General features: G+C 29.6%; 1 protein-coding gene across 1 annotated transcript in view; it reads right to left on the reverse strand.

Annotated features, from left to right (window-relative positions):
- The window catches only part of eag (potassium voltage-gated channel protein ether a go-go), a 159,615-nt gene extending 147,151 nt beyond the window's left edge, over positions 1-12,464 (reverse strand). The window contains exon 1 of the mRNA XM_088268420.1: positions 12,385-12,464. Coding sequence (XP_088124546.1) covers positions 12,385-12,463 — 79 coding nt within the window. The 5' untranslated portion in view covers position 12,464. The remainder of the gene's footprint in view (positions 1-12,384) is intronic.
- Positions 12,465-20,632: the final 8,168 nt, after the last annotated feature.

Consider the following 20,632-nt stretch of genomic DNA (forward strand, 5'->3'; position numbering starts at 1 on the left):
TATATATATATATATATATATATATATATATATATATATATATATATAAACTATCCGCTTTTCTGTAAGTACAAAATTTAATCGCATATTGAAATTATTTATTACAAAAATATATGGTTGACTGCCCTTGTAAGATAAAGGATGACTTAATTTTGTATGAAGCATAATTTTTTTTTTTTTTTTTTTAGCTAAATCAAGAATCCATTTTAAAAGTAACGATCTGTCTGAACAGTTATTTATTTAAGATTTTTGTACATAAACCAAACACATTTTTTTCTTCTTCTTCTTATTATTATTATTATAGGCCTTGCGGCCTGTTTTTAAGAGGGATTAGCCTCCTGCGACGTCGATTCCCAGCTATCGGCCCATCTGTTTGGTGGTCTGCCCGGGAGTCGTCTACCCTGGGGTACCTTTTTTTTTAAGGTGACATAAAAAAACACAGATTTTTTTTCAGTATAAGCACATTTTTCATGTGTGATTTAAGAGACGTAAAAAATGTAAGAAAATTAAAATATTATTTTTAGTTCAATGTTTTTAACTTGTTAATAAGGAGGGTTAATATAATGTTGTAACGTCCCTGTGACTCTTCTTATCGATGTTCTAACCTCAAAACTCATTTACATTCAAGAAATCGTGAATTCTCTCTAAAGGTCAAGTAAAGGAATGAAAGTAGATGACAGTGATGGATGAAGAAAGGAAAAGAGGTCACGGTCAGAAGATGAGACTGATTATATAGTTATTAATGCGCATTTATTATTCCGGAAGAATTTCGAACTGATTCTTCAGCTAAAATATGTCTGTATAAATTATCTCATTAGGTCCATACGATTTCAGAAAAAAAAAGCTGTAAATAACTTTAGATAAAGAAAATGATATTGATTAGAGCGGAAAACGAATATATTACAACTTGCGTGAGTATAAAATTCGACTATTTTTTTAAATTCCGTTTTTATTCAAGGATTTCTTCAATTCAAACCCTGATCCGCACCCCAGTGGTGCATAGGGCACTGCATTATATAGACACAGTGTTATCTTGATCGTTAACACGAAGGAAAGGTGATCAGCCCTCCGCTTCAGGTACCAGTCCAGGGTAATATTGAATAAATATTAGAGTGAAAAATCACTTATATTTATTTGCCCCCCCTGGGAATCGAACCCGGGACCTCCAGAACGGTAGCCGAGCGTGCTGACCCTTACACTACGGAGGCGGACAATTATTCAAGAAACTCGTATATTTTTTTAAAAAGCATCAATAAAAACTCGTAAAATTGTTTTTTTCATACTATTGAGTTTTTTGTTAACTTCATACTGTACATTCAAGTTTCTATTACTTCTTCTTCTTCTTCTGTTTGGTGTAGACCTTGTGGCCTGTTTTTAAGAGGGATTAGCCTCCTGCGATGTCGATTCCCAGCTGTCGATCCATCTTTTTGGTGGTCTGCCTGGGAGTCGTCTTCCTTGGGATTGGCCGTTCAGTGCAATGTGGGGGAGTCTGGATGGTTCCATTCTCCTCACATGCGCATACCATAGTTTTCTATTGTTTCTATGAACTATTAATCTTCATAAGCCCGATTTTTTACAAAAATATATTTATTTTACCTCTTATTGTATAAAATATTCGTAGTGCCTCCTTTATAGGGAGAAAGAAATGTTTTTTATTTAGCTTTTAAGACAATTATTTATTGAATTCATCCTTATTTTATAATCATACACAATAAAGATAATACCTTTTATATATACTGATAAAGCTAATTAAGTTATATAGTAAATTAATGAAATTATTAATGAAAAGAGAATTAGTCAAATAACCAAATATTTGTTTTTTAAGAAAAAAAATACATGAAATTATCCAAAATAATAAATTTCACATGAACATGTGTACATTTTGACTTTCCTTAAAAATGTTTAAAATATTTTGACGAAAATAAAAAAAATATAATATCCTTTTTTTATTTATTTCTCCTTACTCTAATTTACGAATATTTTTGAAATCAATAGCAATAAGCCTTTCGTTTAATTCAGGGGTAAAGTGGAGTGTGAAACAGGGTTGTGTGATGTTACCGTGGCTGTATACATTGAAAATTGCATAAAATAATTGAAAAGTTCAAATACAAATATTGGAGCTAAAATGAACAAACCGACTTTCAGTTGCCTATTATAAGTTATGCTGAGGATCCAGTGCTTCTTGCTAATAATTAAGAAGACCTACATACTCGTATGCTGAAAAAGGTTTATAATGTGTGTAAGGAAATCGATTTGTTGTTATATGTCGATAAATCCAAATATCAAGTTTTTAAAAGGGTGTGAATGGTATTTTTTAGTAGATATTGTTCATTCAGGATGTTTGCTTGTTAGAGACTTTTTTTAGAAGGGAATTGCATTTATTATTTACCTTTCTTATTATGTATAAGGTTTATTGATCATTTAGTGGGTTTTTGTTTCTTCTAGCTAATTAAATATGTTTTTATTTGAATCTGTGTTGGGAACAGGAGGGATAATCTAGTGTTGGCCAATCAGGAACTTCTCAAGATTTGCTCATTGCTGGGAGGAAACCACGTAAAACTCCTCAGGAGAAGGCGGACTGTTGACTGTCATCAGCAAACCTTCCGTTCCACTAAAAGAGGGTTCGACATTTTTTGTCCTACTTTGGTTTATGTTACCAATGTCCTTCACTATTTTTTATCATGTATGATAAGGATGCTTGTTAGGGATGGAAAGATTGATAAAGATTGTGATTGATAAGGAGAATGAATGGCGCACTGAAATCACTTGTAATGAACAAAAGCCTGACAGCGGAATCTAAAGTAACACGCGACGGGATCTTGGTACTAATTCAAATGTATGGAATTGAAGCGTAGAGATGGCAAAAGAAGAATTAGAGTAAACTGAGTGCAGAAGAAATACTACAAATCAGTTAAATGTGCGGCGAAACGATATATGATAGACGTTCAAATGAAAAAAAGTAATGAAATATTGCAAGGCTGACATAAGAATTATCGATCAAATTGATAAAGGTTTAACTTTATAAAATTAATCAACTCTTTTTTAACCACTTTTTATTATAAGATCACTTTAACCTACCGGTTTCGACAGGAAAATTGTCGTCATCAGGGTTTATTAAATTCTAAAACATTAAAATACTCACAATTAATTACATTTCCTTACCGAAAACTTCCACACACTCCGTACAAAATCCTAAATGCTTTTTTTACGGAGTGTGTGGAAGTTTTTGGTAAGGAAATGTAATTAATTATGAGTATTTTAATAAAATATACCACAAAGTATCTGCGAAAAACATTCAAGAAATGATAAAGGTTTGTTGAGATAATTTGGACGTATGGAATGAACGACTTAGGAAAGACTAACACAAATTTATTAGGCGAATGTAGCTAGAAGCAAAGTAAGACCGTGGTATACTTAATATGATACATTCCTACATACATACTTAGGGTTAGGAGTCGAAACAATCGGCGGATGTGTATGAGGAGATGTATGAACGTGGAAGAGGCGAGGAAGGTTAGTTTTAGGTATATCAGATAATGCATTCATATTATTTTAATTAGTCATCTCTTAAGGAGATTTTCCAGAGGAATGATGAAAGCGCCAATTTATTATTACATGCCTTAATCGCTCTTAATGTTGGATGCTAATCTTCTTGGCACGGTATTATGTTTGTATAAATGTGTATAATTTATATGCAGGTATGTAGAATGGGGTGGCTGCAGAGAGAGGGTGATTAGATATGTAAGATTATGAAAGCTTGGTCTACGTGAAGATCCTAATGAGTTGTTGAACTAGTTTTAACTATCCGCAATTTATTTAATTAATTTTTTTAATGAATTTCTTACTGCAATATTTTGTGTGTGTCCAAATACTTGTTTACAAATAAATTTAAAAAAATACATAAAAGTCTCTAGTGAAGCTCTATATATATTTATTTATATATATATATATATATATATATATATATATATATATATATATATATATATATATATATATATATATATATATAAAAAATATATATATATATATATATACTACTACTACTACTACCATCACGCCGTTTCCCCGCAGGGGTAGGCAGAGAGGATGGAACGCCACACTCTTCTGTCCTGACATACACTCCTCGCCTCCTTCATATCCCTTACATCTAGTCATACATGCCCTCCGATTACGCAGACTTTTGACACCGCCAGATTTTAGGTTCTGATTGATCTGATCGAGCCAAGTCTATATATTTATATATATATATATATATATATATATATATATATATATATATATATATATTTATATATTTATATATATATATATATATATATATATATATATATATATATATATATATATATACATATATATATAAATATATATATATATATATATATATAGAACTTTCAAAAATTTGAGTAGTGTGGTTGTCAATAATGGGTAGAATTGGTGAATATTATACGTGTGTAAAGTGATCTTTAATCACTTAAACCAGCCTATGACGGATGTCAGCCACTTAATGCCCAGACTTCCATATTCTTTTTCATCTTTGATGAGATAATTTCTTATTATATATTTTTTTAACTAACTTACCATCACGCCATTTCCCCACAGCGGTAGGAAGAGAGAATAGAACGCCACACCGCTCTAGCTTTTGAAACATTCTTCGCCTATTCCACATTCGTGCATCTCCTCATACATACCCGTCGATAATTTAAACTTCTAACATGACGACGCCTAAGTGTTTGAAATACTTATCATGCCAAGCTGTATGTATTTTTATTTATTTTAACGTCATGTACAGAAAATAAATCGGTACATTGGTAGGCTTATTGCTGAAAAGCAATATCTTCCAACCAACCGAAACCTTTCCAAGTTTTTCTCGGTCTTTCTCTGTTTTTACCAAAATACTAACCACATTCGCGTCATAAATTATGTTTATCTGTTCCTTCCTCGCCCATTCATTCCACATGTCCAAACCATCTCAACACACCTTTCTTTTATCTACAATACTTATCTTAGCCTTACATTCTTTCCTTATTTCACCACTACAACATCTGTCATACATCGTTTTGCCGCACATTCGTCTTAAATGTAATTCGCAAATGCATATTTATGATATTTTGTGTATTTTTGTACACAAAGTGAACAATGAGTGATAAAAAGAGTGGCATATTTATGAACTTAAATATACTTAAAAAATAAATTGTAAAAATATATATATAATAATAATAAAACCCTTATCCACACCCCAATGGTGCATAGGGCACTGCGTCATATAAACGCAGTGTTATCTTGATCGTTTACACATGAAGGAAAGGTGATCAGCCCTCAGGTACCAGTCCAGGGTAATATTGAATAAATATGACAGTGAAAAAATCACTTATAAAATATATATACATATATTAAATATAATTTGTTGACACCGTAATGCGATGTCATCAGAAATATTTCCAGCTTTAAAAATGGAGAGTTATAATGTAAATAATGATCGTTTTAAAATTTCCACATTTTATTTGAAGATTTAGTCAAGATGTATTTTCGTTTTTATTTCTGTGTGACATCTCATTTCCTTGTTATTATTTTATTTTATATCTGCTAGTTGAATCATTGGAAAAGTACAGATGATTGCTGTTTCGAACCGCAATTTACAAACAAAAGTGTTTGCTTCAGCACCTTTTTTTAAGCATAACGTTAAACATTTATTTCTTTTTAAATAATATAAAAGTTCAACATTTATTGTAGAAAATCAATCATACGTAATGAAGACAACGTGATATAATGTTGATATATCGCTCACTCCTTTCACGAACGTCATAAATAAAAAAACTTGATTTTTCAGGAGAACGTTTTTAATGTTAAAAAATATAACACAATGTATTAAAAATAAACATCATGCCACTTATTGAACTTTTTACTGTGCAACAAATCTTTTTAGGTAAAATTTGAAGGTTTTTTTCTCCATTTGAAAAATATTAAATATATTTTAAAAAATAATTAAACAATACCTTTTCTTCAAAATGCAATAACAACATTTTCTGCCCTGTAGCTGGTAAATATTAAATTAAAAATGTACCTCTTTTGCAGGGATAAAGTAAATTTTCTGAGCATTCAGAAAACATGCACAACTGAAAATTGACGATTTTCGATTTATGACGTTCTTGAAAGGAGTGAGCGATACTGACAAAATGTTCCCAATAATACATATTTTTTTAATGTATAGCATGTCACTAACAAATAACAACAAAAAAGTCCCTCTCCAAGCACAAGATCTCAGTCTCTTTTTTGGAGAGGTTCAACGCAACTAAAATTATAAGGTTTTATTAAGTAGAAATGTATAGTAATTGCATTAAAGAATGTAACCATATTAAATAATAACAAAAAAGTCAAATTAACGATACTTTATACACCTTAATGTTTTTTGTAATGTAATTTGAGTATAAAAAATGTAAATTGTGAAGGATGAATACGTTATAGTCTTAAATATGAAAATTTACGTACTTTGTACCACAACGAAAAAGCAATACAGTGCGTGACGTCAAACCGCACAAAAAAGAAAGTTTTATTTCACTCACTATATTTTACGTAAATTATTACTCTTGTGTATGAGGAAACTTACGATCATCTGGGAAATACCTATTTACGAAAAAAATAGGTCTTACGTGCGGGGTATTGCGTACCTTCATTTTACCTTAAATCTTTTCCTTGTGTTACCATATACAGGGTGGCGCAAAATTAGTCACCATATCAAAAGATCATAAAAGAAAACACTTGTTTTTTTTTACCACTTGAGTTTATTTATGACCACAAAAGAAATGCCGAAATAATAAGTAAAATATCGAAAGATGCTATAATTTTTGCAAATGGCGTTGTATGTCAATCATTTTTGAGATTTGTAAACTAGACAGCTGCAGTATAGAAATAAAATGGATATAACGGGCAAAAATGTTTATCAACACTAGCTGCAGCCGCTTGATGGATATCATCATTTAACAAAATAAATTGTTAATTTAGGTTTTACTCAATAATACCACTTTTTCTTAAAATCCGCTGTGACACGTGTTTCGATGCATTCCGCATCATTTTTAAACACCGTAATTGATACGGAATGCATCGAAACACGTGTCATGGTAGATTTTAAGGAATAGTGGTATCAACTCAGTTAAACTTCAATTAAAAATGTATAGATTTTACCACAAAGTGACTGCCGAATTCTTTAATGAAAAAAGAAATTGTAATGGTACAAATAAATATTTCCGTCACCCAAAATATTTTTTTTATTTAGTAAAAAAAGTTATGCAAAAACAAAATTGGATGATTAACTTTGCGTCATTTTAAATTTGATTGATTACAATGTACCACCCTGTAGGATTACAATTCTCTTCATACGTCTGAAATGTTTGTACAAATATGAAAAGTTTCATTTTTTTTAGAATGAGTGTACGCAACCTTCTTAACAAACTTATTTTGATTGTTTAAAAGTGGGAAAATCGCAAAGTGAGCGCTTCACATATTAATTATACCTACACAAGTACAAGCATTTCCAAACTTTTATCACAAGCAAAGCCATTAAGACTTCAAATTGAAAAAATAATAGATTTTTATACTTTTTTGCTTTGTATAATATTGAGCGCAAAATTAATCGTTATTAAAAATTGATAAAAGCAACCTTGTTTTTAACCACATCATTTTGTTGCCTTATTTTTAAACGATTTCCGATAAATACCGCATCTTCTTCAAGGATGTCTGTATACCAAACTTGACACAGAAAAATATTTATAATTGGTTTACATATTAAAATATGGAGCAAAGTATCAGACATTTTTTTTAAAACTGAACCTTTAGTTGATTAGATGTCGTCAGTCTTATAAATACCCAGACATCCATATTCTTTTTTATCTACATATGTTGATATATCAATGTATCAATTAAGTATACAATATATAACTAATAAATAATAAAATATTTCTTTTTTTAGTTTTTCCACATTTATTTTATTTGACCAGTGATACAAATAATATATACTTACGACAAAACTATATCTTAGTTGTTATTTTATTATATAAAATGCAGTTTCACCAAGAAATATCAGTACAAAACTTAAAACTAACCATTGTACTTGAGTTACTTATGCATTTTATTTTATTTCCTACGACTTTTGTTTATTTTATAAAACATGTATTTTTTATGTAACATAAAATGTTACTTAATTCATTTTCATGCAGAATATTTTAATACACAATGCAATTAAATAAATATACGATCAAAATGTACAAATCGTCTCGAATTCCTTAACAGCATTCCTTTGAATAAATAGTATTGTATTTTATATTACCTTTGCTCTCGTGGAGTATTTTTTTCAATATTTCAATATTTATATGTTTATATTTATAGGTATATGTACACACATATGTACATATACCTATATTTATACAGAAACTGTCCCTTCGTAGCAAAACATTATAGTATCCTTCCAAAGAGAAGATTTATTCCATATAATATATGGCCACGCGTCTCGTGACAGCAGTATTCTAGTGATATATGAATATTCTGCACATATTTATCTTGGAAATTGGAAATAAATTCTGGGAAATCCTACATACGTAAATATTTTATTGTATTAAAAATAAAACATATTGTCACAACCGAAGCAATGGGCTACATGCGAGATTTAATAAAATTTATTTAACAATAAAAATATTTTTAAGAATTTGTTCCTGCTAACAAAAATATGGTTTTAAGCCTCAAACCATCTCAAACGTTCAAATTCAGATTGCGAACGGCTACGCTAGGGGTCGGACGTACTTTCGTGCGCATTTTTTCAAAGAAATTTTATTTCAATTTTACCTTTTTAATAAAATATACATTTTAAAAAATCAATTTTTTTTTCAATATCTCTTATTTTTAAAACCATATAAGTATTTGTTCCGCAGAAAAACTTAGTTATTTAATATAAAAACGGTTTTATATTTATTTTTTGTTAATTACGTCAAATGTTACCTGGATTAAAAGATACAATTTATACGAGCATATATTGGAAACTTTTTAGAGCAAGCTGGTGGTTATTTTCATATAAAATAAAATATTCGACACGAATAGGTAACAGAAAATGTAAAAACCGGAGAAATCAATACGAATAAATCACTTTACTGCAAATATCTATTCAAACATGACTATTGGTATATTTATTGTTTTACATTTTACCGTCTGACATAAAAATAAAAATAAAATACTCTTATTTCGATATATTTAGTATTGAAGTTAAATTTCAAAATTAAAGTAATTTTATTCAAATCGTATTATGTTTAGGTAGGTAGGTACTAGTGTAAACATCGTTGTTTCCATAAAAAATAGATTTTTAAACTTAACATATTATTGGACAAGATTTTTTTTTTTATTTCATTTCTTTTTATTTGTTGTCTTTTGAAAAATGAAAGCATGTATCCCATTGTCAATTATAATACACATGTTAATCTACAGGAAGCGATGTAAACATTGACTGTCCGTAAATAATCTTCATTTTAAAAACAAACATTGACCATAATTTATTATAATTGCGCAAACGTAGGTATAGGTACAACTCTTAAAAATAAATATGTGTGTGATTATAATCCAGGATTCGGATTTCACATACTAATATAAGAGTTTCTGCTTAATAAAAAGCTTCTTTACATCTCACCAATAGATGTCTCTAGTGAGGTTCTAGTGATTCAAGAACAAGGTTTCTAAATTGGTTCATATATATAGTACTTCCAAGAATTTGAGTAGTGTGGTTGTCAATAATGGGTAGAATTGGTGAATGTTACACGTGTGCAAAGTGATCACTTAAACCAGCCTATGACGGTCATCAGCCCCATAAATGCCCAGACTTCCATATTCTTCTTCATCTTTGATGAGATGTCAAAAAATAATATAAAATAAATATCATTTAAAACTTTTCTTAGCTCTTTGTGTAATGTCCATAAAGATCATCCAATAGATGTTTTGTTAAAAAATTGTTTAGATAGTTTTTAAAAAAATATCATTTATAAAAAAAAATTAAAAAATTTACACCATTTTATAGTTTTAAACGTTTTAATAGAATATATTGAATAGATTGAGTATTTTCTTATTTAAATATAAATAAATATTTTCTTAATGTTTATATCATGTAATAATAATAAATCCCTTACCGTACCCGAATGGTGCATAGGGCACTGCTTCATATAAACGCAGTGTTATCTCAATCGATTCCACATGAAGGAAAGGTGATCAGCCCTCCACTTCAGGTACCAGTCCAGTGTGATATTGAATAAATATTAGAGTGAAAAATCACTTATATTTATTAAACCCCCCTGGGAATCGAACCCGGGGCCTCCAGAACGGTAGCCAAGCATGCTGACCATTACACTACGGAGGCGGACAATGTTTATATCATGTTTATATCATGTTCTTATATCATATTCTTAATGTTTATATCATTTAATATTTCAAAACAGTACCTACTTAATTAGTTCTAAGTTTTGCACTGTCATTTCTTGGTGGAACTGCATTTTAAATAATAAAATAACAACCATTCAATTTTTTCCAAGCAAATTTTATTTGACCAGCATCCGACTGTTGTCAGACTAGGTAACATCAGAACATCATACAACCCAGTCTGATGATGTCGGTTACGAAGAAACCAGGTTGCTGGTCAAATAAAATTCATGTGGAAAAATTAAATAGTTGTTATTTTATTCTATAAATAACCTACAAATGGTATTGTATTACGTTTAATATCTGGAAACTGTAATTAGATCATCATTTATTAAAATTTATTTCTTGTATTTATCACGAAAATCCCACAATATTAATACCGCGGAATTGTGGTCTAATCTAATACAAATAATAAATGTAAGACAACTTCCTAAACCTTTATTGATCTTGGTCCCATCTAGAAAAAAAATATATATATATGTATATATATATATATATATATATATATATATATATATATATATATATATATATTTATATATATAAATATATATATATATATATATATATATATATATATATATATATATATATATATATATATATATATATATATATATATATATATATATATATATATATATATATATATATATATATATATATATATATATATATATATATATATATATATATATATATATATTATATATATATATATATATATATATATATATATATATATATATATATATATATATATATATATATATATATATATTGTCTGCCTCCATAGTGTAATGGTCTGCACGCTCGGCTACCGTTCTGGAGGTCCCGGGTTCGATTCCCAGGGGGGTCGAATAAATATAAGTGATTTTTTCACTGTAATATTTATTGAATACTACCCTGGACTGGTACCTAAAGCGGAGGGCTGATCACCTTTCCTTCGTGTGTAAACGATCAAGATAACACTGTGTTCACATGAAGCAGTGCCCGTCGCACCATTGGGGTGCGGATAAGGGTTTTATTATTATTATTATTATTATTATTATTTTATATATATAAATATATATGTATATATATATATATATATATATATATATATATATATATATATATATATATATATATATATATATATATATATATATATATATATATATTGTTGTTGACAAGCAAACAAAGTGTGATAACATTTTGGTATTATCACAAGAGAACGATATATGGAAAGTTTTCTTTGTGGCAAGATTTTTTTGTTGTTGTAATAAAGAGAAAATATGGTTAATTTTATTTAAGAAATACTGATACAGAAACGTCACAATTTATCATAATCACAACAAACCAGTTGCATTCCACGCTGGAAATAATATACAGATAAAATTTATCAAATAACACATGTACACTGTACACGTAACACATATCGCTCACTCCTTTCAAGAACGTCATGAATCAAAAATCGACAATTTTCAGTTGTGCATGTTTTTGGAATGCCCATAAAATGTACTATATCCGAGCAAAAGCGGCATATTTTTAACATAATATTTACCCGCTACAGGGCAGAAAGTATTGGTTTTGCATTTTGAAGAAAAGGTATTGTTTAATTTTTTTTTTAAATATCTTAAATATTTTTCAAATGGAGAAAAACCTTCAGGTTTTACCCAAAAAGATCTGTTGCATAGTAAAAAGTTCAAAAAGTGGCTTGATATTTATTTTTAATATACTGTCTTATATTTTATACTGTATTATATTTAACTTTAAAAACGTTCTCCTGAAAAATCAAGTTTTTTTATTTATGATGTTCTTGATAGGAGTGAGCGATATATGTCTGTATGTTATCTGTATTCAACGTCGACATTCTGATGAACATGTGGGAGCGGTTCCGTGAAGGAACAGGGAGGCAGGAGTATCGAGGAGATTAGTGTGAATGGTACTCACGTTGCGACGAGGAGCGCCGGATGATGTTCTCTAGAAAGGTGTTCTGAGGGGCAACAAGCCCCCGCCGGCCTCCGGGCATGGCGGCCCGCCCTCCCCCCTAGCGCCCCGCCCGCGCTCCACCCCTGCGCCAGTTTGCACTCATGCAGACGGTCGACGACTCCTCCTCCGCGGGCTGAGCTCCTGGTACTCGAGATCCAACCGTCACTAATATCACTCACTATCACTGATGATTTGTTTCATTCGATACAGTTTGTTCTTCAATTTAACGTTCTCCTGGTAGTTTTGTTATGTGATTGAAATTATGTCGCACTGTGACTCTCCTATTGCTCTTTTTTTTAATGAGCAATCTCCTCGAATATCATATACTGCTGTTACTTTACCCTGTACTGGAACAGAAGTTATTTATTTCGGAACAATTTTAATTATCTTTTTTTTTTTTAAATAATGTATTATATTTAAATTATGGCATTTTCCCAAATATCTGTTATATTAGTTTTAATATCATGATAATGAAAGAATTATGTTTTATTTCATGTATTTTCATAACATTTTGTTAATATTATTTATTAGCCACTAACTGGAAATAAAATAGATGGCACAGAGTAATTATTTTTAATTTGAACTACAATTTTGTTACATTTTATTCAAACTTTTTTGCATATTATTTCGAGACTACATTGTTACAATTTAGCATTTTTGTTGATTACTGTTGCAGCGTTCGTGGTAATATTATAACGTAGAGCATATATTTATTTACTTTAATTTCACATGATACGCGTATAACGCCATTTTTTTTAATTACTAGTATGCAGAAAGGTTAAATTTGAAACTAGTTACGAATTATCACGCATTTCACACCAGGGAATCAGCAAAGCAAACATATTGCGTCACTTACTCGTATGTATTCAATCACTGCGAACTGCGACTGATAACCATAGAGTAAAATTATTTTTACGGACAAAAAAGTGACATTATTGCGTTCTTATTATACTCACAATACTGAAAATATTAAAATGAAATTGTAACAATCCCAAAATTAAAACTAGAATAATTGTAAAAACATTCGATTTTTTTGGAGTATATTTTGTAGCCTTATAGATCTTGCTTATGTACCTAAAGCAATTATATTTTCTTTCATTATATCTTAAAATTAAAAATGTACTTTTTGAGTAGTTCTTTATACATTATTTTCAAGTGCATGTTGTTCAAAGTATAATACTTCACTTAGCTCTTAAGAGGACATCGCAACATATAATTTTCATACATATGTCTCTTTACCGTAATCTTATGGTTTATTTATTTATATAATTAAACCCCATCAATCCATCATTTTTAATGTAATTTACTGTAAATGTCAATACCTTTGTATATAAAGGTATCTGATTGTTTGTAGGTACGTGTTATTCTACAATGCAATTTGAGTTCCAGTAACAAAATAATTGGTACATTTTTGTAAATAATTTTACAAATAATCATTCATTAAAAAAAAATCTCTTTTAATATTATTTGCTTATGACTTCCCTACCTACATTTTTCATGACGTTACAATACTAAAACACGTGACGTAAGACTATTATTGCTTCCGATGTTTATAATAACGTGCTATTATTGCTGTAACTGCCTGCATATGTGTAGAATATTAACATTGTATGTATGAATACATGTACAATGTAAATAATCTACTTGAATACATATTAGGCTTGCACTTACATCATATATGACCTTATCGTAAGTATAATATGGTCTCCTGGCATTTGAAACTCATGAAGACTTGACGACACCTCCGTTATCGGTCACGTTTGAATATACATACATACAAGTTTATACGTAAATACTTAAATGAACAAATGTGTGTGCGTATTATAAACAAATTCAGAAGTCACACTCAGTCGAAACGATCTCTTTGCGTTTCTCTCCGCCTGGTACTAAACATTTATAAACGTTGTCAGATTGTGTCACATTACTCGCTTGCATATCGATAATAAATAACGCTTTTCTGTTGGATTAACATACTGTGTATGATCGCTTCATTCCTTATGCTATCCGGATAGTATAATTTATATAATGTAAGGTTGTTTTACAATTTATATTAAAATAATATTAATATTTCTTTAATAAATATTATTGGAATATCTAAACTCTAGGTATTATTTATTAAAAAAAGGTTTTTCAAAATTTTATACGGCAGTCACCTAACGGTAATATCTCCATTTTTTATTTTAAAAAAATACTTGGTAAATATCACTTTTTTTTAAATCTATTGTGATACATGTTTCTATGCATTTCGCATCATTTTCAAACCCCGTATGTGAAACGAAGTCTAAATGGTCCGGTATGAGGAGATGCATGAATGTGGAAGAGGCGAATATAAGACAGATTGGTATGACATTCTAATGTTATGTATACCTTTAGGCGTCCCAATATTATATCTATAGATATGTACGAGTGTGTTTTGTGTATTATAAAATACACAAAATTTAACGTTTTCATTACCCATTCATTACAAGAAAAAAAATATCCATTCCTAAAGGCTGAGATCTAAAACGTTAAGATTCAGAACGCGAACGGCAGCTCTAAGTATCGGATGTATTTCCGCGCACGATTTTTTTTAGAATATATATCGGTATTTGACTTTTTTTAGAATATACGTAGAAAAAATATTTTTATACTTTTTTGAACTCCTTACCTTTCAATAACTTTTTTTTTCGTTAATAAATATTTATTTTTAAAAAAATATTTCTATGCAAAAACGGTTTTTTGAGCAAAAAATTCAATTATGTCAAATGTTACCTTAAAAAAATGAAATTAAGCGTTTAAAGAAAATTAAGTTGTGATTTATCTATGTTGGACCTTAAAGTCACAAGGACAATACAATACTACAAAATTTAGACTTAGCTTCACAATGCGAAATGCATCGAAACACGTGTCACTCACTATACATAGTAATTTCTTGAACAAACTGGTAATTACCAACTAAAATTTAAATTTAGTTTTTAATTTTGTCAGTAAGAATATTTTCCATTACAACATTTATTACGACACCATTAGTAAACAAAATAGTTTAAAGTACTATCGACCGGTTCCGGCTGTCATTGCCCCTGTGACCGACTTTCATCCCCCCTCGCTGAACGCCTGAACCCCATCCCCTAGCAGTTCAGGAGCAAACAGCCTGAATGCAACCAAGGCTATTTTTAGAATCCAGGTTACACTGAAAATTGTTTATGCTAATCTTTCTATTTATATAAGCATGCGCAGTTTTTACACCTCAGAACGTGACGTGTTGCACGAGATACTGCCTATTTTTCTAAAACTTGTTTTAATATTTATAAACCCCTGTCTACCGTTTAGCATAGACAGGATATTTAATTTTATAAGGTATATTTTTCATTGTAGGCAGGGTGCTAAATTCACCCTTTATACAGGTTTTTCACATCAAATTAGACGTTTTACAAACCAAATTGGACGATTTACACATCAAAAATGAGACATTTTATCGTATTTTATAAAAAAGAATTTATAATGAGATATTCATATTATTATTTTATATACCGTCGGTGTGAATATCTGCCCACATATGTATATTATTCTTAAGACTAGCAAACGGTTGTAAGCTCAGTAAATGCCCAGACCTCCATATTCTTCCTCATCTATGTTGAGATGTCAAAAATATAAAAAATATAACTTCTTGGTAGAAATAATTCAGATTTGTGACCAAATATTTGGACACACTCAAAATTTTGTAAATAAATATTCATGAAAAAATAGCGCCTTTATGCAAAATTTCAATACATCAAAGATTACTTTATAACATACTGTGATGAACTTGCAGACAATCGAACATGAAATGATTTCACATCTGAAATATTGATTTGTTTGATTTTACCAAGAATATTATGTCCGTGTTAGTTTTCTACATGTTGTAACGATGGTTCGCTGGATGGATATCGATGTAAAGTAAAACCTCAATATAACGGCCTAATTGAGGGAAGGGGTGTCCGTTAAAGCTCTAAATCCGTTATTTAAAATAAGTTTAAATAAAACAAAAACTTTTTTTTATGAACAGTATTGATCATAGATATAAATAAACAACACAAAATTATATTTATTGTCTTCAGACACTCGTCGTGAAGTGACGTTGCTGTTTGATATCGACGCGCTTGCTTTCGGCAATCCTGCTTTGAAAAATGAATCAAGTTTATTTGCACTTTTGAAATTTGCTATTTTTTTTATAATCAACTCTCTAAAATTACAAAAATGCGTATAAAATTTATTGACCGGTTTTTTGTTCATTATATCCGAATTTCTTTAAATAGAGGTCCGTTATATCGAGATTTTACTGTAGATATGAAGTAAGCCCCCCTATAACGCTAAGATGGGTACCGCGTTATCAGATGGAGCATTATAGGGAAGTAAATATTTCTCAATTGTATTTTAATTTTGAATGACTCATTTCGGTCACCACCGCAATTTAAAACTGAAAAATTATATTTAAAACATTAACCACTTATATAATTCCCTAATTTAAAGAGGTACCTATATCAACGTTGTAGGGGGGTTGACTGTATTCTGCAGAAAGAAATTTTCGAACCTTCTGGACATTGGACACTGCACTGCGTTATACTATTTTATTCATGCGTTAGCGCCCCGTAGCGGCGAAAGCTATAAACTACCCTGTTAAAAAAAAACTCGACACCGACACTCGACCACTACTCACTTCATTAAACCATTTTGTGACGGGGTCGGAATACGTACAACCCCTGACGGGAAAGCGATGAGGGTAGAAAGCTTTAAAAAAATACATTTCTATGTACGGGTATAAATATTACATGCTATTAAAGTCACGTTTTCAAACTTTACCCTAAAATGGGTGCAAAAGACAGGCAATTTTGTTTTAAACTTACACAATTTATAATACGTGGCTTATTTAGGTAGTTGGTATGTCCACCTCAATGGTGTAATGGTTAGCGTGTTAGCTGGTTCAATTTCCAGAGAGGGGAGAAAATAAATATTAGTGATTTTAAACTCTATAAAAATATGTATTTTGTATTTGATATTACCCAGGACTGGTCCCTAATACGCAGGAGCGCACCTGGTTTTCATGTAAGTAACGATCAAGATAACACCATGCAGTGTCCTATGCACCATTAGAAAAAAAGGAGATAGGTAGACGCTCGATTGTGAGCGTCGTGGGTTCGATTTTCGCCAATCGCAAAATGAATTTTAAAAAATACTTATCTTCAATTGGTCTGAGTGTTGAGTTGTATTTTTTTATGTAATACCTACCTTGAATATTTCAGCTACCTTTATAACAGATAACTCTAAAGGGGCTCTGCATATTATTCCTAAATATTTATTTATTTATACATATATATATATATATATATATATATATATATATATATATATATATATATATATATATATATATATATATATATATATATATATATATATATATATATATATATATATATATATATATATATATATATATATATATATATATATATATATATATACATATATATATATATATATATATATATATATATATATATATATATATATATATATATATATATATATATATATATATATATATATATATATATATATATATATATATATATATATATATATATATATATATATATATATATATATATATATAATTAATATTATTTTTTTCTTTTTTGGTATCCCGTAGAAATCAATTGGGAACCACGTAAAAGGTAGACAAACACTCTTACCACTACAGTACAAAAACGAAGGGTATTTATTATTATCCATGTTATATTTAATCACATACTGTCGTTATAATTAATTCTTATAAAACTGAAAAAGGAAAAAGATAATAGGAAAATATAAAATTGATATGTTATATTTTCTAACCATTCTAATCATGTACATAGATGCTTTTACTGTGGCGTTAAGAATAAAAGTATCATTGAAATGATATAAATATGTAATTGAAAACCATATTTCAAAACGAGACGATTTCAGCAATAATTTCGTTCGGGAAGTACTTCAGACACAAAGAACTTTACATTGAATAGGCAAAGAATTGCCTATTTCGGGAACATTTCACAGTCCATTCAAACTAAATTTCACAGCTGAAATTGTGAATTTTTTCGAAAACTCATCTCAAATTTTACGACATTTTTACAAATTTTAAGAGTACGAATTAAGATTACGATGATATTGGGTTGAAAAACTTTTGAAGGACAGATTACATCCATTCTGGTAGTAATAATATTAATAATTTATCAACTTTTACTTTCCCATAATAGTCGCAAAGGCGCTTCGCAAAATTAAAAAAAAAACTTTTTTTTTTCTTTTCTAAAGATCATTCCACTCTCACTGTAACTTCTGTTTCAAGAGTATTTCAAACCTTCGGGCCTGCAAACACCAAAGGCATGATCAAATTTAGTGCGCTGGTTTCCATGTGGTAATATCACTTTTGTCAATTCACATAACAATTTTTGTAGCTGTATCTCTCTTCTAATTATTCTGGAGTACACAGCTTTTTTACATACTCTTGAGTTGTTTTATGCATCGATTTCTAGATAAGCAGACATAGTTTATAATATACCCTTTCGGGAAAGCGTAACCTGTTCGTTAAGTATTGTAGTGATGTGAAATCAGTTTCTATGCCACCTTTAATACCGATTAAAGTCGAATCATTTTATTTATGTATGATATAACTAATCTAAACATGAATATGATTCTTTCAATCATTAGTATATGGTGAATGTTACACAGTGTATAAAGTAATCATTTAAACTAGCCTAGTGCTTGAATTGAATCAATAGATAATAATTCTTAATAAATAATTATTTTCATCTCACCAAGATGTGCTAATGATTCAAGAACAACGTTTCGAAATTAGTTCATATATATAGAACTTCCAAGAATTCGAGTAGTGTGGTTGTCAATAATGGGTAGAATTGGTGAACGTTACACGTGTGTAAAGTGATCACTTAAACCAGCCTATGACGGTCATCAGCCCCGTAAATGCCCAGACTTCCATATTCTTCTTCATCTTTGATGAGATGTCAGAAAATAATATGAATCACTAGAATTTCACTAGAGACAGAAACTCTTCCATTTGTATGTAAGGTCCGAATCCTGGATTATAATCACATTCATGAGAAAATACCATTTTCCGGAAACTATCTTTTTTATTTTATTATTTTAGCTTATAATTTAACCATTTAATTTATTTACAACATTTTGAGACTCTCCAAATACTTGTTCACATATCTGGATTATTTTATTTATTGTTTCGGCATTAACTTTGTGGTAAGACATGTTACAATGATTAAAGAAAACACTTCGTTATTTACCACTTGAGTGTTATTATAGACTACATGTTTCAGAAGTTAAACTTCCATCATTCAGGTCTGTATAATAACTAAAATATAAAATATAAAATTGTTCTATAAATAAGGAGAGGGGAAAGTAAGGGGAAGGGGTTAGTCAAGGAACGGAGTTAGAAATACAAAAAAACCTGAATTCTAATAATAATTTATTAAATAATATATTGTTTCAAAATTCTTCGCCATTGCTTTCCATTTTTCCTTTGTTTTCAAACTCCGTTCCTTGACTAACCCCTTCCCCTTACTTTCCCCTCTCCTTATTTATAGAACAATTTTATATTTTATATTTTAGTTATTATACAGACCTGAATGATGGAAGTTTAACTTCTGAAACATGTAGTCTATAATAAAACTCAAGTGGTAAAAAACGAAGTGTTTTCTTTAATCATTATATCTGGATTATCTCCGGTTAGGGTGTATTTTAATATTATTTTAATATAAAAATAACTCCTAATTGGAGATAACCCAGATTTGTGAACAAGTATTTGGACACACTCTAAATGTCGTCAAAATTTACAATAATACGAAAATTTCACCAAAAAAAGTTGAACGCTTTTCCCCTTCACAGATGAATGGTCCCCATTTCCTGATCATCCTTTTCCACTTATCCTTAAATTTAACAACATATCCAGTAAATTGGATAGTTATTCTAGCAAGTTACAGTAATACGCGAAGAGAAGGCTTTTCGTGTTTTCTTTAACGACCATGAGCTTTGGAATCGGGCAAAAAGGGACCGTTTCGCCTTATTTATGAGACCATTAAATTTCAAGGTAAATATTATTTGACTCCATTTTACATACACAAATAAGATTTGTCTAACGCAATGTAATGTAACGGGTATTCCAGCGGTGTTATAAACTACTTTGAAG

Source organism: Brachycentrus maculatus, unplaced genomic scaffold, assembly GCF_059751285.1.
Source record: "Brachycentrus maculatus isolate JH-2025_06_01 unplaced genomic scaffold, ASM5975128v1 h1tg000323l, whole genome shotgun sequence".
Classification (NCBI taxonomy): domain Eukaryota; kingdom Metazoa; phylum Arthropoda; class Insecta; order Trichoptera; family Brachycentridae; genus Brachycentrus; species Brachycentrus maculatus.